This window comes from Bos indicus, chromosome 1 (assembly GCF_029378745.1).
Source record: "Bos indicus isolate NIAB-ARS_2022 breed Sahiwal x Tharparkar chromosome 1, NIAB-ARS_B.indTharparkar_mat_pri_1.0, whole genome shotgun sequence".
Lineage (NCBI taxonomy): Eukaryota > Metazoa > Chordata > Mammalia > Artiodactyla > Bovidae > Bos > Bos indicus.
In genome coordinates this window covers 26990902-27015645 of record NC_091760.1, presented here as the reverse complement: position 1 = coordinate 27015645, position 24744 = coordinate 26990902, and the positions used below count along the sequence as shown (strand labels likewise).

The following is a 24744-nucleotide window of genomic DNA, read 5'->3' as shown; positions in this document are numbered from 1 at the left end:
AATTCTTTGGCACTCAGATTTCTTTGTAGTCCAACTCTCACATCCATATATGACTACTGGAAGATTTTTTTATAGAGTGACTTTTATTTTTATTGCATTGTTTTATCATGTTCAATAGTTGTTTCTTTGGCATCTAATACTTCTTGAGGAGGCGTACATTTTATATTCTGTAAAACGCTGAAAGTTATGGATAAAGATAACAATGGTTAATAAGAATTATAAAATGATTTGCTTTTCTAGTAATTTAATCTCTGGTACCTTAAGGCAGGGCTTGTTAGCATGACTCTAACTATCATGCAAAAAGAGGTCTTAAACTTTGCCAAAGAGCTGAAGGCTGAGTGAATTCTCCCAGGGGCTGTGTAGTTTGTTAGGAAAAGGCAGCTCACACAGCTACACAATTGCATGTTTGTTATATTCCTTGGAGATTGAAAGCTCTGTTAGGTACTTGGCATTATTATTCTGAAGCCCCAGACAGCCTGAGATAGGGGAAGATATGAGGAATTAACAGATCTGAAACCGATTATGTTGGGAAATGGTAACAGTGATTTAGGGCAGATTGTCACCAATTAAAGACTTCTTTTGTTTAGTTGATACATCTCTGTATGTGCTATTTAGACTTAGTTTTTTCCTGTCACTTAAATATTCCCTTCATTTGGAGTTGGGGGGGAGGATGTTATAATAGGCGATTTAATTATGCTGCTCTAAGATACATTAGTGAGAATAGTTTGGTTGCTTTTTTTTTTTTTTCATTTTGTTTTTGTTTTTAAATCCAATAGCTGTTTACTCTGGCTCTTTCTGATTACTGGAGAGGTTTTAATGAGATCATTTTAAACTGTGAGGATTTTGCTCCCTTGAGACTGTTACCATTAGATTCCCCATAAAATCTGAAAACTTAGCTCTTCTCCTGTTTCCCTGCTGGCATCTTGAGTTTGAGAGGGTAAAGAAACACCTGGATTTTTTTTTACAACCACCTTTTTTCTTTTTTCCCCAGCAAATATTTCAATTAGAAAACATTCTGGTCTTTCTCAGGCACTTAAAATGATTTTATGAAAACAAGCTATGAAAATAATTGTTTCAAGATCTAGTCCTACTATGTCCAGTCTTTCATTTGTACAGCCTTGAGTCCTGTTAGTGACTGACTTTGGGTCCTTGTTTGCAATTGAGGGTAACTGTGGAAGTGGGGGAGGTTGTACTTACAGTTTATAAACTTACGGCTTTAAAAGCTCATAGGCCTATTTTAGGCATTATCTTAAGTGCAAGGAATGAAAACTCCTCCACATTCCAGTTCTAAATGACAGTGTTTGAAATGGCACAAATGTGGAGTTCTTTTATAAACTGCTGAGGAGACAAACTCAGATCTGAGTATCCATCTCCTAGAAGGCTAATAGTTATTGTTTAGTCACTAAGTTTTATCTGACTCCATTGCAACTTCATGGACTGTAGCTGGCCAGGCTCCTCTGTCCATAGGATTTCCCAGGCTGGAGAGAATACTGGAGTGAGATGCCATTTCCTTTTCCAGGAGATCTTCCCAACCTAGGGACTGAAACTGGGTCTACTGCATGTGCAGGCTCTTGTATCCCACAGAATCCAGGTCTAAAAACAGGAATCCAGGGTTATCACTTAACTAGCTACAGACAATATAGCTATAGGAGCAGGGGAAATGTACTTACCCTCTCATATGTCAGTTTACCACTAGAACTGAATTTCTTGGCAGGGCAGCTCCAGCTGGAGGAATGAAACAGTATCCCCTTTATCTGTTTTGCACATGAAACTTTTCTGTAAAGTTTTGATTGGACAAGGCACTCTGTGACCAAAAAACAAGAAGAGAAAAAGCCCAAATAAGTGCCTTGAAAGCAGAGATCAACCACGTCTTATTTATCTTATTAGCCACCACCTCTCAGTGCAATGCCTAATATTTTTATTGAATGAATGACTAAATGAGTGAATCACCTACCCTTAATAATTTCATGATTCAGAATTTTTCCAGGGTATTGTACCCTGCTTTAAAGATTTTGTAAACTTCTGACAAATGGGAATATTCTGATTATTCTAATTATGTAATATTTATTATATTGTTGATCATCTTATATTTAAATAGTAAATTAAGCTTACTTAATTTATAAGAATATATATATATAATGTATATGTATATACATATGTGTATATATACATATATGTATATATGTGTATATATACATATGTGTATATATATGTATATATACATATATGTACGTATATGTACATATATATATATATATAATGTATAAATAATATACAGAATATATAACAAATTAGTATTATCAGAATGGGGCTGTTCTATCTGAAATTTACAATTGTATTAATATGATTTTTTTGGATCAAGAATAATTGGTTACATATCATCTCTTTTGGTGTTTGATATGTATTTTAATGTTTTTTCCTTCAATAAATGTGATATATTAAAGAAAATAAAGTATGATGTAAGGCAAGAGCTTAAATTTTATATAATTTATATCTATTGTGAGAAAAGATTGCTTGCTTATCATTAGTGAATTCCTTTGTTTTCTAGGGGAAATAAAAATATATTTATCTTTTTACCTAAGTTTTTCAAATAAAATACTAAAGTGTTTTTAGAACAGCAAAAAAAAAAAAATTAAGCTTACTTGATGGCAGCCCTGAGAAATGCCCTAATGTTTTGAATTGTTTTATTTTCTGAACAAAATGACTAAGTGAGTTTTTACTAATTTGCTGCAAAGTATGGAGGTCAAAACAATAGTTAATGTTCATATATATATCATATAGCTCACTCACATATGGTCACATATATGTATATACATGTATGAAATCAAAGTAGAATAGTTTTTCTCATATTTTCAGTTTAAAATTATATGCATCAAACTAAATTAAAATTTGTCATCCTAATAATTATAATATAGATTAATTGATAGATATGAGTTACCAATTGAGATTTGGAATATGGTGGCATAAAGGTTTAAACAGGTAAAAAATGAGTCCTGCCTTAAATACTAAGGGGCAGAATTTGAAACCATAGTGTTTTTTAATCTATGGAGAAGTATTTTTATTAGTCTCTGAAATTATCTAGTTTTATATATATATTTTAAGATATATAGTACATGTATATATATTACATATATATGCACATGGTGTGTGTGTGTGTGTGTGTATATATATATATATATATATATATATATGGATTTCCTAGGTGCACAGTGGAAAAGAACCCACCTGCCCATGCAGGAAACACAGGTTCAATCCCTGGGTTGGGAAGATGCCCCGGGGTAGGAAATGGAAACCCACTCCAGTATCCTTACCTAGAGAATTCCATGGACAGAGGAGCTTGGCAGATTGCAGTCCCTGGGGTCACAAAGAGTCAGACACGACTGAGCATCTAAGTACACACATACAATGTAATGTATACCTTAAATGGTATATGGTTTTATGTAATATATACTTTAAAATGCCATGTTCAGTTTCTCAAAACAGAAACCTGGGTATCATTTTTGGCATCTTTCTTCCAACGTCAGTCACGCAAGAAGCTCTTTTGTGTTTTACTTGCAGCACATACCTCTCCTTTTCCTTTTGCACTCATGCTGTGTCATTATAGTTGTATAAAACCGTCCTCATTTTTTCCCTTAATTACTACAATTGGTCTCTCCACTTCAGTTCTTATTTCCCTCTTCATTTCATTGTCAGAGCCACTAAAGTGAATATTTAAGTGTGATAATTCCAGCTCTGCTTAAAAACCACTGAAGTGGCTTTCCATGGGAATGGAAATAAAAGCTGAGCCTTTATCAGGAATGCTGTGGGCAGCAAACCCAGTACCCCTTCCCCTACCAGTGTCGTGGTGCGCCACTGCTAACCTGTCCCCCTAGGCAGAGTGTGAATTTTTTAAAGAATTCTTTCTTCAACCTAGATTATTTCCCCTGCCTGCAATTCACTTCTCTAGGATAAGTTCTACTCAGTTTTCAGGCTTTAACTGTTTATTGAACAGGCTTTAAACTGTTTTTTCAGTTTAACTGTTATTTAAATTATGTCCCTCATTAGTTTCTCACACAGCAGTACTATTCTTTTCCTTCATGGCATGTATCACATTTATAGTTGTATATCTATGTGTGTGTTTAGCTGACTATTGTCTGTCTCCTCCCCATACCTTGGTCACTATGAACATAGGACTCCTCCTAATGTTAGCGCTATTTCAGATACTTAGCTTCAGAATACTTAGCTTCAGAAAGTGTATTGTAAACATTTATGTTCTGAATGCTGCTACGTCTTAGGCATTGTTTTAGGCACTGGATACGTAGATTGATAAAAACAAACTTCTTGTTCTCATGGAGTTGACAGTTAAATACAAAAAGCCAGACAATAAATAGATAAGTATATTCCTTTGATCAAGGACTCTCTCAGTGCAGGATGCTAAACAGAAAGTTGGATGTTATGAAAGAAAGAACACATGTCTCTCTTGCCCCAATCAGGGTCCCATACCTCAGATAGCCTCATTCTGTCTGTGTTTTTTTAACCCTGCCAGGCTACTCCTGAATGTGACTTTTGCTCTGGCACTTAGAAACCCTCCTCAATGGCATTCTTTGTCCTCCTTTCCATTTGTACTGGCAGCTGAGAAATTTGGCAATTCCTTACATAGTGAGTAATAGTAATACTTCTTTGCAGATGTAATGCACTATATAAATGGCAAGTCCTGTATAAACACTAAATAATTAGTCTTTGTAATAACCCTAACAAGATAGGGTGTAAAATTTTCTGTTTTGTATAGAAATAACTGAACCATTGTGAATTAAATTTGTGGGCTAGTAGCGGGATACATGTGGTTACTCTGAAATTCCTGACTTCCGTTTTTTTGACTCCCAAATAAGTGCTATCTACAAATGGTGTTTTACAAATGCTGCACTTTTCATTAATAAATCCATTTAGATTATAGTTGAAAGTGTGTAAAATTCAAACATCTAGTAAGCTACTGACATCTTTAAATGAGAACATACGATTTTAGCAACCTAACTCTGGCAGTTCATTTTTTAATAATCTCCCAGATAGCAAGTCTGTTGAATATTAACTGTTTAAATGTTGATACTTATTGAGGTACATACACCTTTCCCTGGAATGCATCATGGGTTTAATGTAAGTCGAGTATGTAATGTAAGTTGAGTATGCCAAACTTCCCTCCTCTCTGTCCTGATGACTTGGTGCCAGTGTAATAAACTCTAGGGTGCCTCTTGAAGCACACATGAGTCCCGAAGTAGAATAATGAAACCAGAAAGCAATGACTGCAACGAGCCATGAGGACTTTTCCTAGGAAGTGTCATCATTTTGCTGCCCATGTTTCTGCAGAATGGGAATGTAGTTTAAGCTTGGACCCAACCCGGAATTCTAGCTGTGATTTTTAAAAGAGCAAGGATGGCTTGTCCCCATTGCTGCTACCCAGCAGAGCACAGAGGCATACAGCTGTGTTTAAGCCTGTTGCTCCATTGCATGTTGTTTAAAACAAAAACCATTGGTTTGGACATATAAACACTACTGATACTGTGTATAAAATAGATAACTAATGAGAACCTGCTGTATAGCTCAGGGAACCCTACTCAGTGTTCTGTGGTGACCTAAATGGGAAGGAAGTCCAAAAAAGAGGGGATATGTATATATATACATATATACACACACATACATACACCTAGGTGATTCACTTTGCTGTAGAGTAGAAATTAACACAATATTGTAAAAGAAGTATACTCCAATAATTCTTTTTAAAGAACCAAGCAAAACATAATACACTATTATTAATTACTTTCACTTTGGTACTAACTTCTCTATTTGGAGGGCTCTGTATTCATTGCTAGTTAAGACTGAGTGATACTTGACATCCATCCTTACTATGTTACTTTTTCAGAATGTATACTTTTTTATTTAAGTACTGCTATAAAAGCTTCAGTAGTTGGGAAAATAAGTGCTTTAAACAGCATATTTTCTTCCAGGATCTTAAGCAAAGCATAATTTAAGGTTTCAAAATAAAGTTGCATGCTATAAAAATCACAAGTGGGAGATGATGTAATTATTGAAGAGCATTCATAGATATATATTCAGATTTAAAAAGTAAATGTGCACCCTTTAGGAAACAATCATGACTAAATCATAACTTTATACAGAATTGATGTGTACATGCATGATTTTAAAAATAAAATGCTTTAGCTTTAGAATATGATGCTATAAAGATAATACTTCATGAAAGATTATTCTATATGTTATCATTTTAGTTTTTTCAATTGGTTAATATATCTTTCTGTACAGTCATGCTTTTCTATAAGTTTGGAATTATGATTTTATTTTGAGAAATGTTAAGGAGTTTTAAAAACTTTTGTACCCCAGATAACACTTTGCTCTTCTGGGTAATGTTGTGAGCTTAAAAAATAAGAATGCAAATAGTGATAAAAGCATTGTTGATACACTTCCATAGCTGGATCCTAAAGGATATATCTGAGTACAAAGTAACCTGCAGTAAATCTTATTGTATTACCATTTCCTGACAAGGTTAAGATTAATGTTGTTTCTTGACCTACTTCACCATTTATGTAAACTGCACTGCAAGAAAAATACAAAACCTATGCCAATCTTCATAAAAGCTTAGCACAGATGCCAAGCACAAAGTATGTGCTCAGTACAAATGTGTTAAAAAGGGAATGATAGTTATTTTAAAATTAAGTACCATTTACTTGTGTTAACTAGGCATTTAGATAGATAAATAAAAGTATCTACAATATACTATAAAAAGTATCTATAATCTATAATATAATCTCTGCCAGTTAAAGACAAGATAAGCAATGAGTGATTTTGAAAGCAATTGAAGTGGTACATTGTAACCCAGGCAGGCTGTCTCTGAGCATCCTTGAAGTTGTCCTCTTTGGGAATATACTTCCTCATTTATTTTCTCCTCAACTATGCCCTATTTTTAAGGGTTTCATTCATTTTTTTTTTTTTTCTTTCCCCTGTCAACAGCTTACTCCTATTTGCTGTGAGGCTTCATTTCACTGACAAAGTAGTCTTTTTAAATAGAAAGACAAATTCCCAGGACTGCATATTATCTTCCTCTGCTTTTCCCAAGACACTCACTTCTAATTAAAATGTCCATATTTAATTAAAATGCATATTATCATGCAGCTTTTGCAATCATTTTGTTGTTGAAATAGAAGAATAAAAGCATAACATATGTAGTAAAAGTGCGACACATGTCTTCTGAATGATTTCTAATTCTCAGTGCGCTACAGAAAATATGCAGTGGCCTCTTCCAAACGTGGAGAAGTCTGAGAAAATACAAAAATGCAGAATATGTTCAGAGGTAGCCGTTTGTTTAAGTGTCAAGCAGGATATTTCTCATGCAACTTCGGTTCTAAAGGGAAAAGGCCTAAGTATTCATTATAGCTATGTATTTGGAATTGTGCACATGCTATTAAGACTAGATATAATCAAGTTGATTGAAAAGTGTCCTTGATAGACTCTGCTCCTGTCTTTACAAATTCCTTATTCATAAAACAAAACTAATAAGGTCACTTTTTGATAGCTTTGGTATGAGGATTAAATAAGTGGATACCTGGCATGGTTCCTTATATAGTAAGTGTCCAATAAATGTCACTCATTGCTAACATTATTATTATACTGCTAACATTATCATTATTATTATTATTTATGTGATGAGCTTCTTTCCTCCTGAGGAGGCTTAGATGATTAATTTCTAAAAGAAGAAGTTTGGATTCCACATCTCTTAGTCCCCTAACTACACCAAGATTCTGAGATTCATGTAACCAGAGTATTACAGTTCACAGCTGTTCACCACATGATTAGGAAACAAAATTAATTTTAGGAGCATTTGAACCTCAACAAAATCGGGTAGTCATGAGACTGCAGTGCACTGATATACAATCACTGGTAAATCAAACCTTCTGTAATAATGAAGTGGATTTGCTGCAAATAGATTAGACAGGAAAATTTCATTTTACAGTAAAATGGTGACAAGTACAACATTTTAAAAAGAGAACTGCCTTGAAAATCAGGATGCAAATGTTCTGTTTTGGTCTCTTCCTGACAAATAACACAGGCTAGTGACAAAGTTGGGACTCAGTTGCCTCTAATTGCGATATGAATTACATGTTATCAAAGACCACTGCCCTTTCTGTTATTTTATGCTTCATTCAGTTCTAAGATTTCCCACAATGTGTGTGTTGCAAATATTAAAATCTCCATGATACTTAAAGTTTCTATTTGACTTTATTTTTTCACTTTGCCACATGTCTTTTCAGTATTAGCCAAATAGGTTGCCAAATCACCACTGAATTTTAGAATCCTTTTCTGAAAACATATTCAGTTAATCTGAGAACTGCATTACAATTGATGTGCAGTTCAGTTCAGTTCAGTTCAGTCACTCAGTCGTGTCCGACTCTTTGCAACCCCATGAACCACAGCATGCCTGGCCTCCCTACCCATCACCAATTCCTGGAGTCCACCCAAACCCATGTCCATCGAGTCGATGATGCCATCCAACCATCTCATCCTCTGTCGTTCCCTTCTCCTCTTGCCTTCAATCTTTTCCCAGCATCAGGGTCTTTTCCAGTGAGTCAGCTCTTTGCATCAGGTAGCCAAAGTATTAGAGTTTTAGCCTCAACATCAGTCCTTCCAATTAACACCCAGGGCTGATCTCCTTTAGGATGGACTGGTTGGATCTCCTTGCAGTCCATGGGACTCTCAGGAGTCTTCTTCAAACACCACAGTTCAAAAGCATCAATTCTCTGGCACTCAGCTTTCTTTATAGTCCAACTCTCACATCCATACATGACTACTGGAAAAACCATAGCCTTGACTAGATGGACCTTTGTTGGCAAAGTAATGTCTCTGCTTTTTAATGTGCTGTCTAGGTTGGTTATAACATTCCTTCCAAGGAGTGTCTTTTAATTTCATGGCTGCAGTTGCCATCTGCAGTGATTTTGGACCCCCCCAAAATAAAGTCTGACACTGTTTCCACTGTTTCCCCATCTATTTCCCATGAAGTGATGGGACCAGATGCCATGATCTTAGTTTTCTGAATGTTGAGTTTTAAGCCAGCTTTTTCACTCTCCTCTTTCACTTTCATCAAGAGGCTCTTTGGTTCTTCTTCACTTTCTGCCATAAGGGTGGTGTCATCTGCATATCTAGGGTTATTGATATGTGATGTATGGCTTTTCAAAAACAAAATGATTATATGTTTTGTTTTATTTTGGTTTAAAGAATAATTTAAATGATCATTCTTTTTAGACCAAAAAGTTTCCCGAGAGTCAAAGATTCAGTGAAGCATATGTTTGTTTGTTTGTTTGTTTTCCAATTTAATTGAATGAAGGAAAATGAAAAGGAGTTGAGCCAAATGGCATGTACCAACCTGTAAACATAAAACAATTAGATAAATATGGAAGAAATATAATACTAGATGGAACTGGGATTTAACAGTTTTTTAAGTGATATCTACTTGAATCTATTATATATGCTATTTGCTCTCTTTTAATATTTAAATTGATATTAAATCTTGTTTTCAAAAGTTAGTTCCATATTTTAAAATTTCGTACTATTCAAGTCAAAAAACATTTGAAAATATATACTTCAATCACTAGAGAAGTTAGAGAATAAAAGGTGATTTTTAAAAAATATCTAGTTTTGATTTTACTCATGGATATGATTGGTTTTTCTGCCAGGATATTGCCAATCATTTGAATTCAGTTTTTATTTTAATCACTTAAATATACACATTAATTAAGAAAATTGGATAATTTAACTAAAAGTTCATATAATTTTATAATGTGACATGTACTTTTTTCCCTCCCAAAAGGAAATGTTCATGGCAAGTAAGAAGAAAAGTTGCTTTTATAGAAGAGAGAAAAAAACTTAATTTCATAACTTTATGTAGTGTTGGCTGTAGCCATAGGCAATGCTGGAGTTTTATGTTTTACAGCTGCAAAAATAATTACATGAGCATTATCTAAGCAACGATCTTTAATGGATTATATTTTGTTAGCTTTTCATTATATACTATAAAAACCCAAATAACATAGTAAATGGAAAAAAAAAGAGATTTATCTGACTTAGATCTTTGATATTTTTGAAAGACATTTTGTTATTCATTGGTTTATTTGAGATATGATCTCAATTTGTAAATAAGATATAGTGTTACTAAATTGGTTTTTAGCTTACCAAGCAGAAAAGTTGTACAAACTATTTATTTTTATTTGAAAATTATGTTACTTTTGCATGTATCAAGAGTTTTAAATATTTTCAGAAGTGTTATCTTCGATTTAATAGTGTGATTCAGCAAAAGCACATACTGTTTGTTAAGGTCAATTCATTTGCTTTTTTAATAAACCTTACATTTTATTTGTGGCACATCTTTACACATAATAGTAATATAAGTTCATCAATGGTGGAAGTCTTTGTACTCTGTTCATTTATAATGTGCTAACAGTAGCTGCAAGTTTCAGTTCAACATGGTTTATCTTTGTGTCTATGTAATAGATATTTTATTACAATTAATAAATATTGTGTCTACTGAAGTTAGACTTATAACAGTGTGGTGTGATCATATTTCCTTTTTCCTTTTACTCGTCTTTCCAAAGATGGAGACACAGGTCTCCTTCTTAAAGTGTTATTTTCCAAGTGTTAATATTGTTCTACTGTGCCCAGGTTTTCTTAATATATAGATGAAAATAATGGTTTTGTTTGAGTGAATATTATGGCTTACTCAGCTGTATGCACACAGTTAGCTGGCATCAAGGAAGGAAAAGTAGAGAACTACAAGAGTCAAGTATTAGGATTTTGTAAGCCTCTAAGCTTATTTGAGGCTTGAAACCAAAATTTAAGGGTGACTTTTGAAATCATAGGTTTTTTTTCATTGTAGTACTTCATCCATGAAAATATTTTAAAATGCCATTGAAATGGAAAGACATTCATTCTAGTACCAGAATTGTAGTATCAGATATTTAATTCAATAAATTTTTAAGGATAAATAATATTTATCACTTCAAATCTATGCAGTTAACATACTAATGAACATTTTGAGTATCAGGTTAAACTACTAAAATTAGTCACTTTATTACACACTGGGGGGAAAATGGGAGAAAGGTAGCTAACATTTTTGGACTTATCATTGAAGAGGGCATCTGCATGCCTGCTTTGTAAATATGGAAACGAAGTGTTAAGTAATCTGTTTGAGATTTCCTACCCTGTAAGCAGCAGAGCTGTGATTTCAGACTAATGCCAAAAAATTAGGATTTCTTGATGTTAGTAAGATAATGAGGACAGTTATACCATATTAACTCTCTCTCAAATACATGTTTAATTTCCACATTTTATTCCAATAATTGCAAACTGAATAATGCTGTTTCAGAGTTTGTTAGTATTATATTAATATCCATTTGAGCTTATAGTATGAACAGTTTCCTCTTCTAAAAACTATCTTTAGTAATATAAATGATGTTAATAATATCTCTCATTCTGTGCAGGTTTGAGAATTAAATAAAATAATATGTTGCTGTTGTTGTTTAGTCACCCAGTCATGTCCGACTTTGTGGCCCCGTGGACTGCAGCATGCCAGGCCTCCCTGTCCCTCATCATCTCCTAGAGTTTGTACAAGTTCATGTTCAGTGCATCAGAGATGCCTTCCAGCCATCTCATCTTCTGATGCTCTCTTCTCTCCTTCTGCCCTCAATCTTTCCCAGCATCAGGGACTTTTTCCAATGAGTCATCTGTTCACATCAGATGACCAAAATACTGGAACTTCAGCTTCAGTATCAGTCCTTCCAGTGAATATTCAGGGTTGATCTTCCTTAAGATTGATTGGTTTGATCTCCTTGCTGTCCAAAGGACTTTCAGGAGTCTTCTCCAGCTCCACAGTTCGAAAGCATCGATTCTTTGGTGTTCTGGCTTCTTTACAGTCCAACTCTCACAACCGTTCATGACCACTGGGAAGACCATAGCCTTGACAATGCAGACCTTTGTCGGCAGAGTAATGTGTCTGCTTTTCAACACAGTCTAGGTTTGTCATCGCTTTCCTACCAAGAAGCAATTGTCTTCTGCAGTCACCGTCCGCAGTGATCTTGGAGCCCAAGAAGAGGAAATTTGTCACTACTTCCACCTTTTCCCCTTCTATTTGCCATGCAGTAATGGGGCCAGAAGGCAATGGCACCCCACTCCAGTACTCTTGCCTGGAAAATCCCATGGACGGAGGAGCCTGGTGGGCTGCAGTCCATGGGGTCGCTAAGAGTTGGACACGACTGAGCGACTTCACTTTCACTTTTTACTTTTATGCCTTGGAGAAGGAATGGCAACCCGCTCCAGTGTTCTTGCCTGGAGAATCCCAGGGACAGAGGAGCCTGGTAGGCTGCTGTCTATGGGGTCGCACAGAGTCGGACATGACTGAAGTGACTTAGCAGTAGCAATGAGGCCGGATGCCATGATCTTAGTTTTTTAATATTTAGTCTTAAGCCTGCTCTTTCACTCTCTTCCTTCACCCTCATCTTTAATTCCTTTTGTTTAGACTCTTTAGTTCCCCTTTGCTTTCTGCCGTTAGAGTGATATAATCTGCATATCTGAGGTTGTTGATGTTTCTCCTGCCTATCTTGATTCCAACTTGTAACTCATCCAGCCCAGCATTTCTCATGATGGGCTCAGCATATAGGTTAAACAAACTTGGTGACAACAGACAGCCCCGTACTCTTTTCTCCATCTTGAACCAATCAATTGTTCCATACAGGGTTCTAACTGTTGCTTCTTGCCCCGCATACAAGGTTTCTCAGGAGACAGGTATTCCCATCTCTCTAGTTTGTCATGATCCACACAGTCAAAGGCTTTAGCGTAGTCAATAAAACAGAGATAGATGTTTTTCTGAATTTCCCTTGCTTTCTCTATAATCCAGTGAATGTTGGCAATTTGATCTCTAGTTCCTTTTCCTTTTTTACACCCAGGTTGGACATCTGGAAGTTCTTGGTTCACATAATGCTGAAGCCTAACATGCAAGATTTTAAGTATGACCTTACTAGCATGGTAGATGAGTGTGATTGTCCAATGGTTAGCACATTCTTCAGTACTACCCTTCTTGGGAACTGGGATGAGAATTGACCTTTTCCAGTCCTGTGGCCACTGCTGTTTCTTCCAGATTTGCTGACATAATGAATGCAAAACCTTGATGGCATCATCCTTTCGGGATTTGAATAGCTCTGCTGGAATTTGATCACATTCAGTAGCTTTATTAACAGCAGTACTTCTTAAGGCTCACTTGACTTCTCACTCCAGAATGTCTGGCTCTGGGTGACTAATCACACCACCATAGTAATCTGGTTCATTAAGATCTTTTTTGTATACTTCTTCCATGTATTCTTGCCATCTCTTCTTGACCCCTTCAGCATCTACTAGGTCTCTGCCATTTTTATCATTTATTGTGCCTTTGGGTGGAATGCTCCCTTGATGTTTCAGATTTTCCTTAAGAGATCTGTAGTCTTTCTGCTTTTGTTGTTTTCTTCTATTATTAATATGTACCCCCTACCAAATCCACAAAAACTGACAAATACAGAATATACAAAATGACATTGTTGGTAGCAATGCCGATGTCATCATTGCTGCCTTTTAACATTGCCCCTCACTCAGTGATAATGGAAACACACACAGTATTTTTAATTTAGTAATTTTGCAAATATGTCTAAAGTTTTTATAATGGGCATATTTAAATTGTAGTGATTAGATACTCTAATACACTAGTTTGAAATATCTTTAAAATACCTCAATCAAATCCATGTTGGAAGTATATTTTACTTTAATATTTTTGCTTGCATGTATATGTATTCATTTAATAATAGAAAGCATCACCCCAATGTGTCATGTAAGTAAAAGGAGGATTCAATTATATTCATTAGTATATGGATGAGAAAATGTGGGCAGTAGTCAGAGAAAAAATGCAAAGAAGAGATAAGCCAGATGCTGTCAGGGCACCAGGCAGCAGAAAACACTTGCCCACTGGCCTATGAAGAATATCAAATTATCCCCATTGTGTGTGTAAGGCCAGATATCATTATTAAACTGCATACGTCTGTAAGTAGATATAGATTTTCCAGGATGTATTGAGATAGCTGTTAGTAGTTGTTTACTATAATAAATATCTCCTTTGTGAAGTTCAGAGATAAGAGCTGTATATATCACCATTGAGTGTAATGATTTAATCTTGTTCCTACAGTACTACGGGATGACTTCAGACAAAACCCTTCCGATGTCATGGTGGCCGTGGGAGAGCCTGCAGTGATGGAATGCCAGCCCCCACGAGGCCATCCTGAGCCCACCATTTCATGGAAGAAAGATGGCTCTCCATTGGATGATAAAGATGAAAGAATAACTGTGAGTATTTAATTCAGCAGTGGGGAACATTTATAAATCTAACTGTATGGATCTCCAACAAAGAAAAAGAGAAAAACGTGGATTCTTTTAAACACAGGACTGCAACAGCTCTCATTTTCAATGCTTCTTTAAAAGAAATGTTTTCATTCTCCCTGTATTGACATAAAAACAAAAGGAATATACATGTTGTTTAGTTTGCTACTCAGTAAAAGAAAACTATGATTTCACTGTCTGAGAGTTAACACTTTTATGTATGACATAATTATTTTAGTAACTCTGGTCATATCTCATTTCTAGATGTTATAGCAAAATATTATAAATAGAATTCAGAAATACAGTATAATTTCCAGAAAGAAGCTTAAGTCACTTCAGAATTTTTATCTTTCTCCTTTTTAAATTGCTTTTGTGTTCTATAGAGTTTGATGTCATTTCTGAAAGGTAAAATCTTTTTCTGAATGATGGTTATGATGGATTGGCCTCATTGCAAAATAAAATAATGTGACCAGATTATTGGATTTTGAATTTCTACTGTGATGTGAGTAGAGAAGTAAGCTATCTGTAATAAGTAATGATGCATTTTTTTTCTTGTTAACAGCAATTCTATGAGACTTCTTTGCTTTTTCTGTCTTACAAGGAATTGACCAAAGTACCTAAGTAACTGAACTCTCGTTGATTCTATGACTGCACAATATTCTCCTTTACTGTTTTTTTTGTTGTTGTTGATGTTGCTGTTGTTCAGTCGCTCAGTCATGGCCGATTCTTTGTGACCCCATTGACTGCAGCACAAGGCTTCCCTGTTCTTCACCATCTCTGGGAGCTTGTTCAAACTCATGTCCATTGAGTCAGTGATACCATCCAACCATCTCATCCTCTGTCCTCTGTTGTCCACTTCTCCTTCTGCCTTCAATCTTTCCCAGCATCAGGGTCTTTTCTAATGAGTCAGCTCTTCGCATCAGGTGGCCAAAGCATTGGAGCTTCAGCTTCATCATCAGCCATTTAATGAATGCTCAGGATTGATTTCATTTTGGATTGACTGGTTTGATCTCCTTGTGAATTTATGGACCAAGATATAAAGTTTCCCAGGAAAATGTGTGTGTAAAGCAAAGGTCTTTGCTAATGTTGAAGAAAAAAGTTATAATAATCGTATAGGACCACGTAATCCTAATAAATGCTTGTACTGTGTCTAAACCACTAGTTAGCAGATCAGTATGAAAATTAAGTGGTGGAAAAAAAAAATAGAGAGAGAGAGAGTTGTGGTGGACAAGGATTTAGAGACCTTAAAGTAAAACAAACATTTTTTTTTTCCTGCACTGATCTGAATTAGCATGAGCTTCTCAAATGATTTAATTTTAGGAATTAGTGTGAGAAGGACATAGCTCTACTTTTATGAGATGCTGAAAAGCCACATAGCAAAGTGGCTTCTGATGTCTCATATGCGGAAACACTGATTTGGGGAAAAAGAATCAAGAACACAGGGGAATAGAGTTTAGGGCCAAATGCTCCTTTTGTTATTGATAACAGATTCCTTTTAGACTTATGGAAAATTAAGATAAATTTTCCCTTTAAAAATATATTTTAAGTCATTTGATGACTCTTACCTGTAATTTCTATTTCCCTCCCTAATAATTCAAACTCATTAACATCATTATTATCTATCTCCTCCTCAGCTGTCTCCTGTTTGTGTTTAATACAAATTAATGCTAAATTTCTCAGCATTGGAGATGCAGCATTAACAGAAATCTGGAAATGCCCTTCTGAAGCTATATTCTGTGATTAATTATACAGGTAAAACCATAATAGATAGCATACGATGTAGTGTATTAGACTATAATAAGTCCTATAAAAATAATGATGTGGTAGACAGATTAATTAGGATTGGGGTAAAATTTCAATTTTAAATATTAATAGAGGACAAGAAATGTTTTATATGAAGATGTGAAAAAAACTAAAGGAGGGATAAAGAGATAGTGCTCAGACAAAATAGTTAAGTTCAAAGACCCTAAGTCAGGATGTAACTCTAACATTCAAAACAAAATGCAGAATAGTCATTGTGGATGGAGCAGAATGAGCAAAGGGAGATTTGTAGGAGATGGCATCAAGGATGGCAACTAGTCATAAAAAAGAACGAAATAGCAAAATGGTTGCTGTTGTCATTCAGTAGCTCAGTTGTGTCCGACTCTTTGAGACCCATGAACTGCAGGATGCCAGGCTTCTCTGTCAATCACTATCTCCCTATGTTTGTTCAAACTCATGTTCATTGAGTCAGTGCTGCCATCCAACCGTCTCATCTTCTGTCCCCCACTTCTCCTCTTGCCCTCAATTTTTCCCAGCATCAGGGTTTTTTCATTGAGTCAGATCTTCACATCAGGTGGCCAAAGTATTGGAGCTTCAGCTTCAGCATCAGTCCTTCCAATGAATATTCAGGATTGATTTCCTTCAGAACTGACTGATTTGATCTCCTTGCTGTCCAAGGGATTCTCAAGAGTCTTCTCCAGCATTATAGTTTAAAAGCATCAATTCTTTGGCACTCAGCCTTCTTTATGGTCCAACTCTCATATCCATATGTGGCTACTGGAAAAACCATACCTTTAACTATATGAACCTTTGTCAACAAAGTAATATCCCTGCTTTTTAATATACTGTCTAGCTTTGTCATAGCTATTCTTCCACGTAACAAGTATCTTTTAATTTTTCAGTTGCAGTCACCATTCCACATTGATTTTGGAGCCCAAGAAAATGAAATCTAACACTATTTCCACATTTTCCCCATCTATTTGCCATGAAGTGATAGGACCAGATGCCATGATCTTAGTTTTTTAATGTTGAGTTTTAAGCCAGCTTTTTGACTCTTGTCTTTTCACCTTCCACAAGAACTTCTTCCTGCCATTAAAGTTGTATCATCTTCATATCTGAGGTTGTTGATATTTCTCCCTGCAGTCTTGATTCCAGCTTATGATTCATCCAGCCTGGCATTTTGTATGATTTCCTCTGCATAGAAGTTAAATAACCCGGGTGACAATATACATCCTTGACGTGCTCCTTTCCCAATTTGGAGCCAGTCCATTGTTCCATGTCTAGTTCTAACTATTGCTTCTTGTCCTGCATCCAGGTTTCTCAGGAGGCAGGTAAGGGACCTGGAGATTGTCATACTGAGTGAAATTAAGTCAGACAGAGATGGACAAATATCATATGATATCATTTATATGTGGGGTCTAAAAAAAAAGGTACAAATGAACTTATTTACAAAACAGAGATAGAGTTACAAATGTAGAAACAGAACTTACGGTTATGAGTAAGAGAAGGCAGGGAGGGAGAAACTGGGAGATTGGGGTTGACATATACACCTACTGTATATAAAATAGATAACTAATATGGACCCACTATATAGCACTGGGAACTCTGTGCTCTGCAATGGCCTATGTGGAAAAGAGTCTTAAAAAGAGTGACTGTGTGTGTGTGTGTAACTAGTGCACTGTGCTGTATGCAGAAACTAACATAACATTGTGAAGCAACTGTACTCCAATGAAAATTAGGAAAAAAAAAAAATCTAACCAGACTATCTAGGACCTTGTAGTCCTTGTAAATAGTTTCACTTCCCCTCAGAACAAGGTGTGAAGCATCAGAGATTTCTCAGAAGAGTCCTCCACTCTCTGGAGTACACAGTAAAGAATGGTAATGGCTGAGAACAGTAGGAGCTTTTTCAGTAATCTCTCTTAGGAGGTAGTTGAAGAGGAAAGGTTATGTTCTGGATCTGCTGTGAAGCAATTGCCAACAGAATTTGCTAAAAGATTGGATGTGGCTTGTGAGAAAAAGAAAAGGTTATCTTAGTCCATTGGTCTGAGTAACTGAAAAGGTCCAGATGCCATTGACAAAGATGCCATTAATGGTAGAAAGAGAAGATTTGAAATGGGAAGTATCAGGAGCTCCGTTTTAGACATTGTGATTTTGAAATTCTTATTGGATATCCAAGGATAAACGTCAGATGGGCAGTTGGAAACATGAGTCAGAACATCAGAGTTGAGGTTGAGGTTGGAGAAAAATTTGAGTTGTGGTAGACAAAACAAGTACTCATTACCAGGCAGTCCTCCCCTCCTTCTGGGCAGAAGAAAGGTTCTGCGTCTCAGTTTCCTTGCTATGGGGCAAACCCATTTGGCTGGTTCAGCTTCAGGAGCTAAGAGTGAAAATTAAAGATGTTAAATACTAGAGAGTGAGCCTCCAGCACTTTCTCTTTACCATGTGGCAACCAAGGACATGGGTCTGGGTTGACTACGGGAGTTGGTGATGGACAGAGAGCCCTGGTGTGCTGCGGTTCATGGGGTCGCAAAGAGTCGGACACGACTGAGCGGAACTGAATCAAGGAAGACACATGTTCCAGGACACCCAAAGAGCCTGGGTGCCTGAGTTAGGTGTAGCAGAACTTTCCACCTACACTCCTGTCTTCCCCTGTGGTCATGTAGAAAGAAGGAGAAATAAGTTTTTGTTGTAGTAAATCACAGAGAATTTCTTAGCAGAGACTCATTAGCCTATCTTAATGAATATGGGCATCATCAGCATGTACATATTACTTAAATAAGAGGAGACTGAAATCACCAAGGGAGTGATTATACATAGAAAGGAAAAGAGATCCAGTGTTTAGCTCTCAGGGAAAAGAGGCAGAAAGAGCAATGGAGACTGAAAGTAAGCAGTCAGTCAGTAAGAAAAGAAGAAAACCAGAAGGGTGGTCAACTGAAGATAGTGCTTTAAGGAGGTTGCAGTGACTGAGTCTGTTGCAGCCTGTAGATCAGGTAATGAAAGGATTGAGATTGACCATTGGAATTGACAACTTGGTGGTCATTAATGATCTTAACAATAGCAGTCTCAATTTAATAGTGGGATTAAAACTCACTGAACTGGTTCAAAGGAAATTGGAAAGGTTGAAATCAGGCACATTAAAATTGTATAGCCAATTCTTTCTGTATTGTATCTAATAAAATAGTTAAAACATAAAGGTGTTGTAGCATCACATTTTGAAAGTCTAAGTTAATCTTAAAGGTTTTGTTTTGTGTGTATGCATATATATGTATCTATGCATTTTTTGTGGCAAAAAAGGTGTAAAACTGCTATGGTAAATTTTATTTTTTAAAAAATTCTTGGAACTTCCTTTTATATATTAAATTAATTATATATTAAACTAGAAGAAATGTTGTGGTTTATGCCAGAGTGCTTTATTATAGAATTTTCATTTACATTTTACTGTCTAGAAGATGCTATCCTGTAAATAAAGGGCACCAATGCCTCCACACATTAGCTTAAAATCAGAATAAAAAGCATCTCCTATCAAGAATCAAACACTTTAATGTTGAAATAACCTATGACTATGAAACAATGCCAAGATGTTAATGTATAAATAATTTTAAAATAATTTAAATGCTGCCAACATGATGATCCATGATAGTGTTCCATATGCCAGGAAGTTGTAACATTTTGAAACTTTTACTGTTTCTAAAACCATCTGTGTGTTTTGTGTAAATTATGACTGTTAAACTGATAAAACACTGGAGGTAAAAAAGCACATTTATACACGCAGGGAAATGATGAAAAATCAGCAGTTTGTATACAAAATTACTGCTCTTATTTAGATCTTAATTGTTTTTGTTGGATTTTCTTCCCTTAGGCAAACTAAAATTGAGTAATTAAAACAAAAACTTAAAACAGAAACATAATGCCTGATGTTAATTCTAATTCTTTTTTTTTTTTCAAAAATGCAAAGTAAATTCTTAAGAGATGTTGGTTATTAGATATTTTTTGTGGTTCTTCTTTCCTCAGCTTTGTTCTTGAATGATTGTTTTCATTTCTGTTGTCCAAGTACTTTGCCAAATGTGTTGAGTACAGACAAACAGGAGATTAAAGCACATATTATCTTTATGAAAGGCATATGAAGATTGCATGATTATTGCTACAGTTTTGGTTATAGGAATTTCTAGAGTTCTTTAATGTGGTGGCTTTCTTTGTTGAAAATTTAAAGTACAATGCTCCCAGCTGTAGGAACAAAGCCACACCCTACAAAAAAGGAAAATATGTAATTGAATTGTAACTGCACCTGCATTTTTTGATGTTCTAAGTCATTTCTTTTTACCCTGACCAGTATTCCAAGCCAGATTTTAGATCTGTGATGATTATAAACCAGGAATATATAAAAAGCATTTTATTTTCCTACCTGAGAGGAGAATCTTTTAGAACTTTTTTGGCATGTATTTATTAGAATAATTTGAAAGAGGCATTAGATGGTTTTTGTCTCTAGTGTTCTTTCTTTCTTGTATTCTCCCACCCAAACCTGAGTATTTATATTGAGAATGAGAAATAGAAGGGAAGGCTGGATTAAATAGATTTACTCCATATATCTGAAACTTAGACATAACCATTATTATTAATAAATGAATTTTTCCCATAGAAATGAATTAGAGTATCTAAGACTTTTTTTTTTGCTGTAGAACATTTAAATATACTTTATAAAAAGTGATATATTGCTTTTATTTCACTATGTTTTAGAAATATTGTAGTTAAATTCAAGATTTTTTAAAAATTATTCATTTTTTTTGGCTGTGCTGGTTCTTTATTGCTGCATGGGCTTTTCTCTAGTTGCAGTGAGTGGTGGCTACTCATTGTTGTGGCTTGCAGACCTCTCATTCCGGTGGCTTCTCTTGTTTCCAAGCGTGGGCTCTAGGGTGCACAGACTTCAGTGGTTGCAGTGAGTGGAGCACAAGCTAAATAATTGTGGTGTGCAGGCTTAGTTGCTTCTCAGCATGTGGGATCCTCTCGGATCAGGAATCAAACTCATGTCTCCTACATTAGCAGGAGGATTCTTAATCACTGATCCAGCAGGGAAGCCCCTCAAGATTATTTTGTATGAGTGGAAGACTGAGAATGTTATTAATAAGATTGGGGAAAACAATACCATATATTGAGGGAAAAAATCTGTGTTCAAGCAAAAAAACTAAAATTGCCCTTGAATTAAAGAAAAAGATAAATACAGTTGAAAGTACATACCGCAGATAAATTCCGAGACTACAAAAGGGCATAACTGTGTGTAAAGATTGTCAATTACAGAATTATGTTGCTGACAAGTAGACCCAAAAAGACCAAGAAAAAGTTGTTAGCATGATTTTGAGCTTCTGAACGTAGTGAATCATCATTGGTAAAAAGAGAATAGAAACTTACTAGTGCCAAAATATTGTGAAATGGTATTCAGCTTATTTAAAAATGTGCCATTTATTTTAAATTTGTAGACCTGGGGTACTTTTAATATTGTTACCTTAGTAAAAAGATAAGTATGTTAAAATCATGCTAGTTTTGGGAGAGTCACACAATTGTTCAATGTCTGTGGCATGCTTCCCATATCTTTTTATTGTTTCTGTACAAATAAACATTCTCTTGATGGTAGCTACAGGTATGGCAGGCATAATGTCAGAAGGAAATAGCCCATCTCTCACAGAAGATATAAATAAAATTTATTTAATTCACTTATAAGCATAAAAACAAATGTATTCATAAGTTAAATGATTTAAGGTATTCAGTAGTACCTGTTGTTTAGTTGCTAAGTCATGTGCCACTCTTTTGCGACCCCATGGACTGTAGCCTGCCAGGCACCTCTGTCCATGGGATTTCTCAGGCAAGAATACTGGTGTGAGCTGCTATTTCCTCCTCCAGGGGATCTTCCTGACCCACAAATTCAACCTGAGTTGCCTGAATTGCAGGTGAATTCTTTACTGCTGAGCCACCAGGAAAGCCCCACAATAGTTATTGTTAAATATCGCAATCGTGTCCAACTCTTTGTCAGCCCATGGACTGCAGCATACCAAGCGTCTCTGTCCCTCACTATCACCCGAAGCTTGCCCAAGTTCATGTCCACTGCATCAGTGATGCAATAATACTTGTGTGTGTGTGTGTGTGTGTGTGTGTGTGTGTTAGTTGCTCAGTCGTGTCCGACTCTTTGCCATCCCATGGACTGTAGCCTGCCAGGCTCTTCTGTCCAAGGAATTCTCCAGGCAAGAATACTGGAGTGGGTTGCCATTTCCTTGTCCAGGGGATCTTCCTGACTCAGGGATCGAACCCAGGTCTCCTGCATTGCAGGCAGATTCTTTACCATCTGAGCTGTAGGGAAGTCCCTGATTATTGGTTATTATAAGGACACCAACAATTTACTACCCTACTATAGTAATAACAGTAGCTATTGTATGTTGAGCACTGCCATGCACAGATTTTATATTATCTCATTTAATCCCCTTTGAAACTCAGTGAAGAAGCTATGTTCTTTCCATTATGTTACACTTATACCTGTCAATTGTGTCTTAATGGAGACAAGGAGGAGGCTAATGTTAGTGATAATGATGATGATGAAGGGGATATTGACATTAAACACTTAATGCCACACTTACTATGTGCCAGGCCCCATTCTAAGCACTATATATATACATATATACTAACCGTTTTATCCTCACAGCAAACCTGTCACATAAATACTAAAATTTCACTGCAGTGGTTAACTCTGAACTGGCTGTGGAGACACCTGCCTTTTGTTTACTGACAGCATTTTCTAAAGGTTCTATAGATTTTTCCACATATATAAAGACTCTAAGAATTTGCTATTAGTGCAGATTTCAACTCAGAATCACAGCAACTCTTAGTCTCCACTGTGAAATATTGTCTTTGAGTTTGTAAGGGTCTGGAGAGATTAGTTCACACAGTGGAGGTTATAGTGGTTTTGAAACTAAACTAGATACATTTGAGAATTAGCCCATATTATGTCCAGTAATAACAACTGTAATATAACAAAGATCTATAAAATTTGAAATTTGGTACGTTCACAAAAGATGACCTATAAATGGCCAAGTTCAATCAAATAAGTTCAACTAAACCAGTTATAATTTAACTAAAGGTTCAAATAAACTAAAACCATTTATTCTGGACAGTAAAGGTCTTTCCTCAAAAGATATTAGGAGATTTTCTAAAGAGGATGGTAAATGACTCTTCACCATTTGGCATTTAAGGAAAGAAGGATTTATATTAAAATGGAATGAGTCAGAGAATGATTTAACTGACTATATAGTTAATAGTGCAATTTGTGGATTAGCTAGATTATAATTTCATCAGCTGTACACACATCAAAAGTTATTGCAGAAAAATAAAGCAATTATAAGAAATTAAATGGGAATGGGAAATTAAATAAAAATATTGATGTAGTAGCTTTGCAATTTAATATAAATACAATAAAATGTTGTAAAAGCTAAATAGTAACAATACAGTGTAGATGGTAAACATCCTGGACTCATTTCTGAAATTCCAGATAATTTTCTTCCAAATAACCTTTTACTGTCATTTACCCAGAATTATGTCATTTTAGTATTTAAAAGAAGAGTTTAAAAGACTTTCATGTTTGAAACTCTTAATTTTTAAGTTAAAATTTAGAGATGAATGATACATATTGTTTCCATCTTCTTTGGGGCTTTGTGACATAGCATTTTAAATGACTTGTCTTATTTTTTGAGATAAGCTGTGCTTTAATTTTAATTTTTTTCTTACCTGTCCTCAAAGCAGTCTGCTACAAATATATTATATGTCTTACAGACTTTTTGGTACTTAGTTGAAAAAAATAAATTATAAAGAAATGCTTTCATTATGTTACTTATTCTTATCAAAGCCATAGTCCAGAAACCATTTTATTGTCAATTTCACCTACTTATCATATCCCTGTATTAAGATCGTATTCATTCTTCTTTGAAAAATGTGGGGAAAATTTCAGTGTCTGTATGTTTTAGCATGAAGAGCAAGGACATTTAGTGGTCTTTTCTTAAGGTTTTAACTTAGATAAGATGACTGACGATCCTGGTTTGCAGAGAACTGTCCTAGTGTTAGCACCGAAAATCCCAGGCCCAGGAAAATAACCTTTAGTTATCAGAAAACTGAGACAGCTGGTCACCCTATAGATGGTTGAAAGTAATTGATTTATATTTGAATGAGAAAACACACCAATACAGGGTATCAGTAAAATGTGGTTTAAATAGAAGAGTTGTATCTGCATCATTTCTTTCATAAGCAAGTTAAAGGTTTGAAAATCATTAGTGAAGTTCGGAGAAAAATTCAGTTATACATAAAAGATGATTTAACACCTCCCATTCCCCATGCTAAGAGGTACAATTGTTAGAATGCAATATGTCATCAGTTCTTTTTCCAGTCCTTCTCTGCTTCCTGTGTGTCTTTGTAGGCTTCTTTGATTTCCCTTGTTGGTGTGATATTTTGGTAAAAAGCAGCTGACTCACATCCCATCCAGATCCCCAGGGTCCTCCAGATCCTTCATAAATTTGGCATTCAGCC

General features: G+C 35.5%; 1 protein-coding gene across 6 annotated transcripts in view; it reads left to right on the top strand.

The window, feature by feature from the left end:
• The window catches only part of ROBO1 (roundabout guidance receptor 1), a 1292670-nt gene that overhangs the window by 1129367 nt on the left and 138559 nt on the right, over positions 1–24744 (top strand). For all 6 annotated transcript variants that reach the window (XM_070790446.1, XM_070790260.1, XM_070790403.1 and 3 more), the window contains one exon: positions 14237–14394. In XM_070790446.1, coding sequence (XP_070646547.1) covers positions 14237–14394 — 158 coding nt within the window. The remainder of the gene's footprint in view (positions 1–14236; positions 14395–24744) is intronic.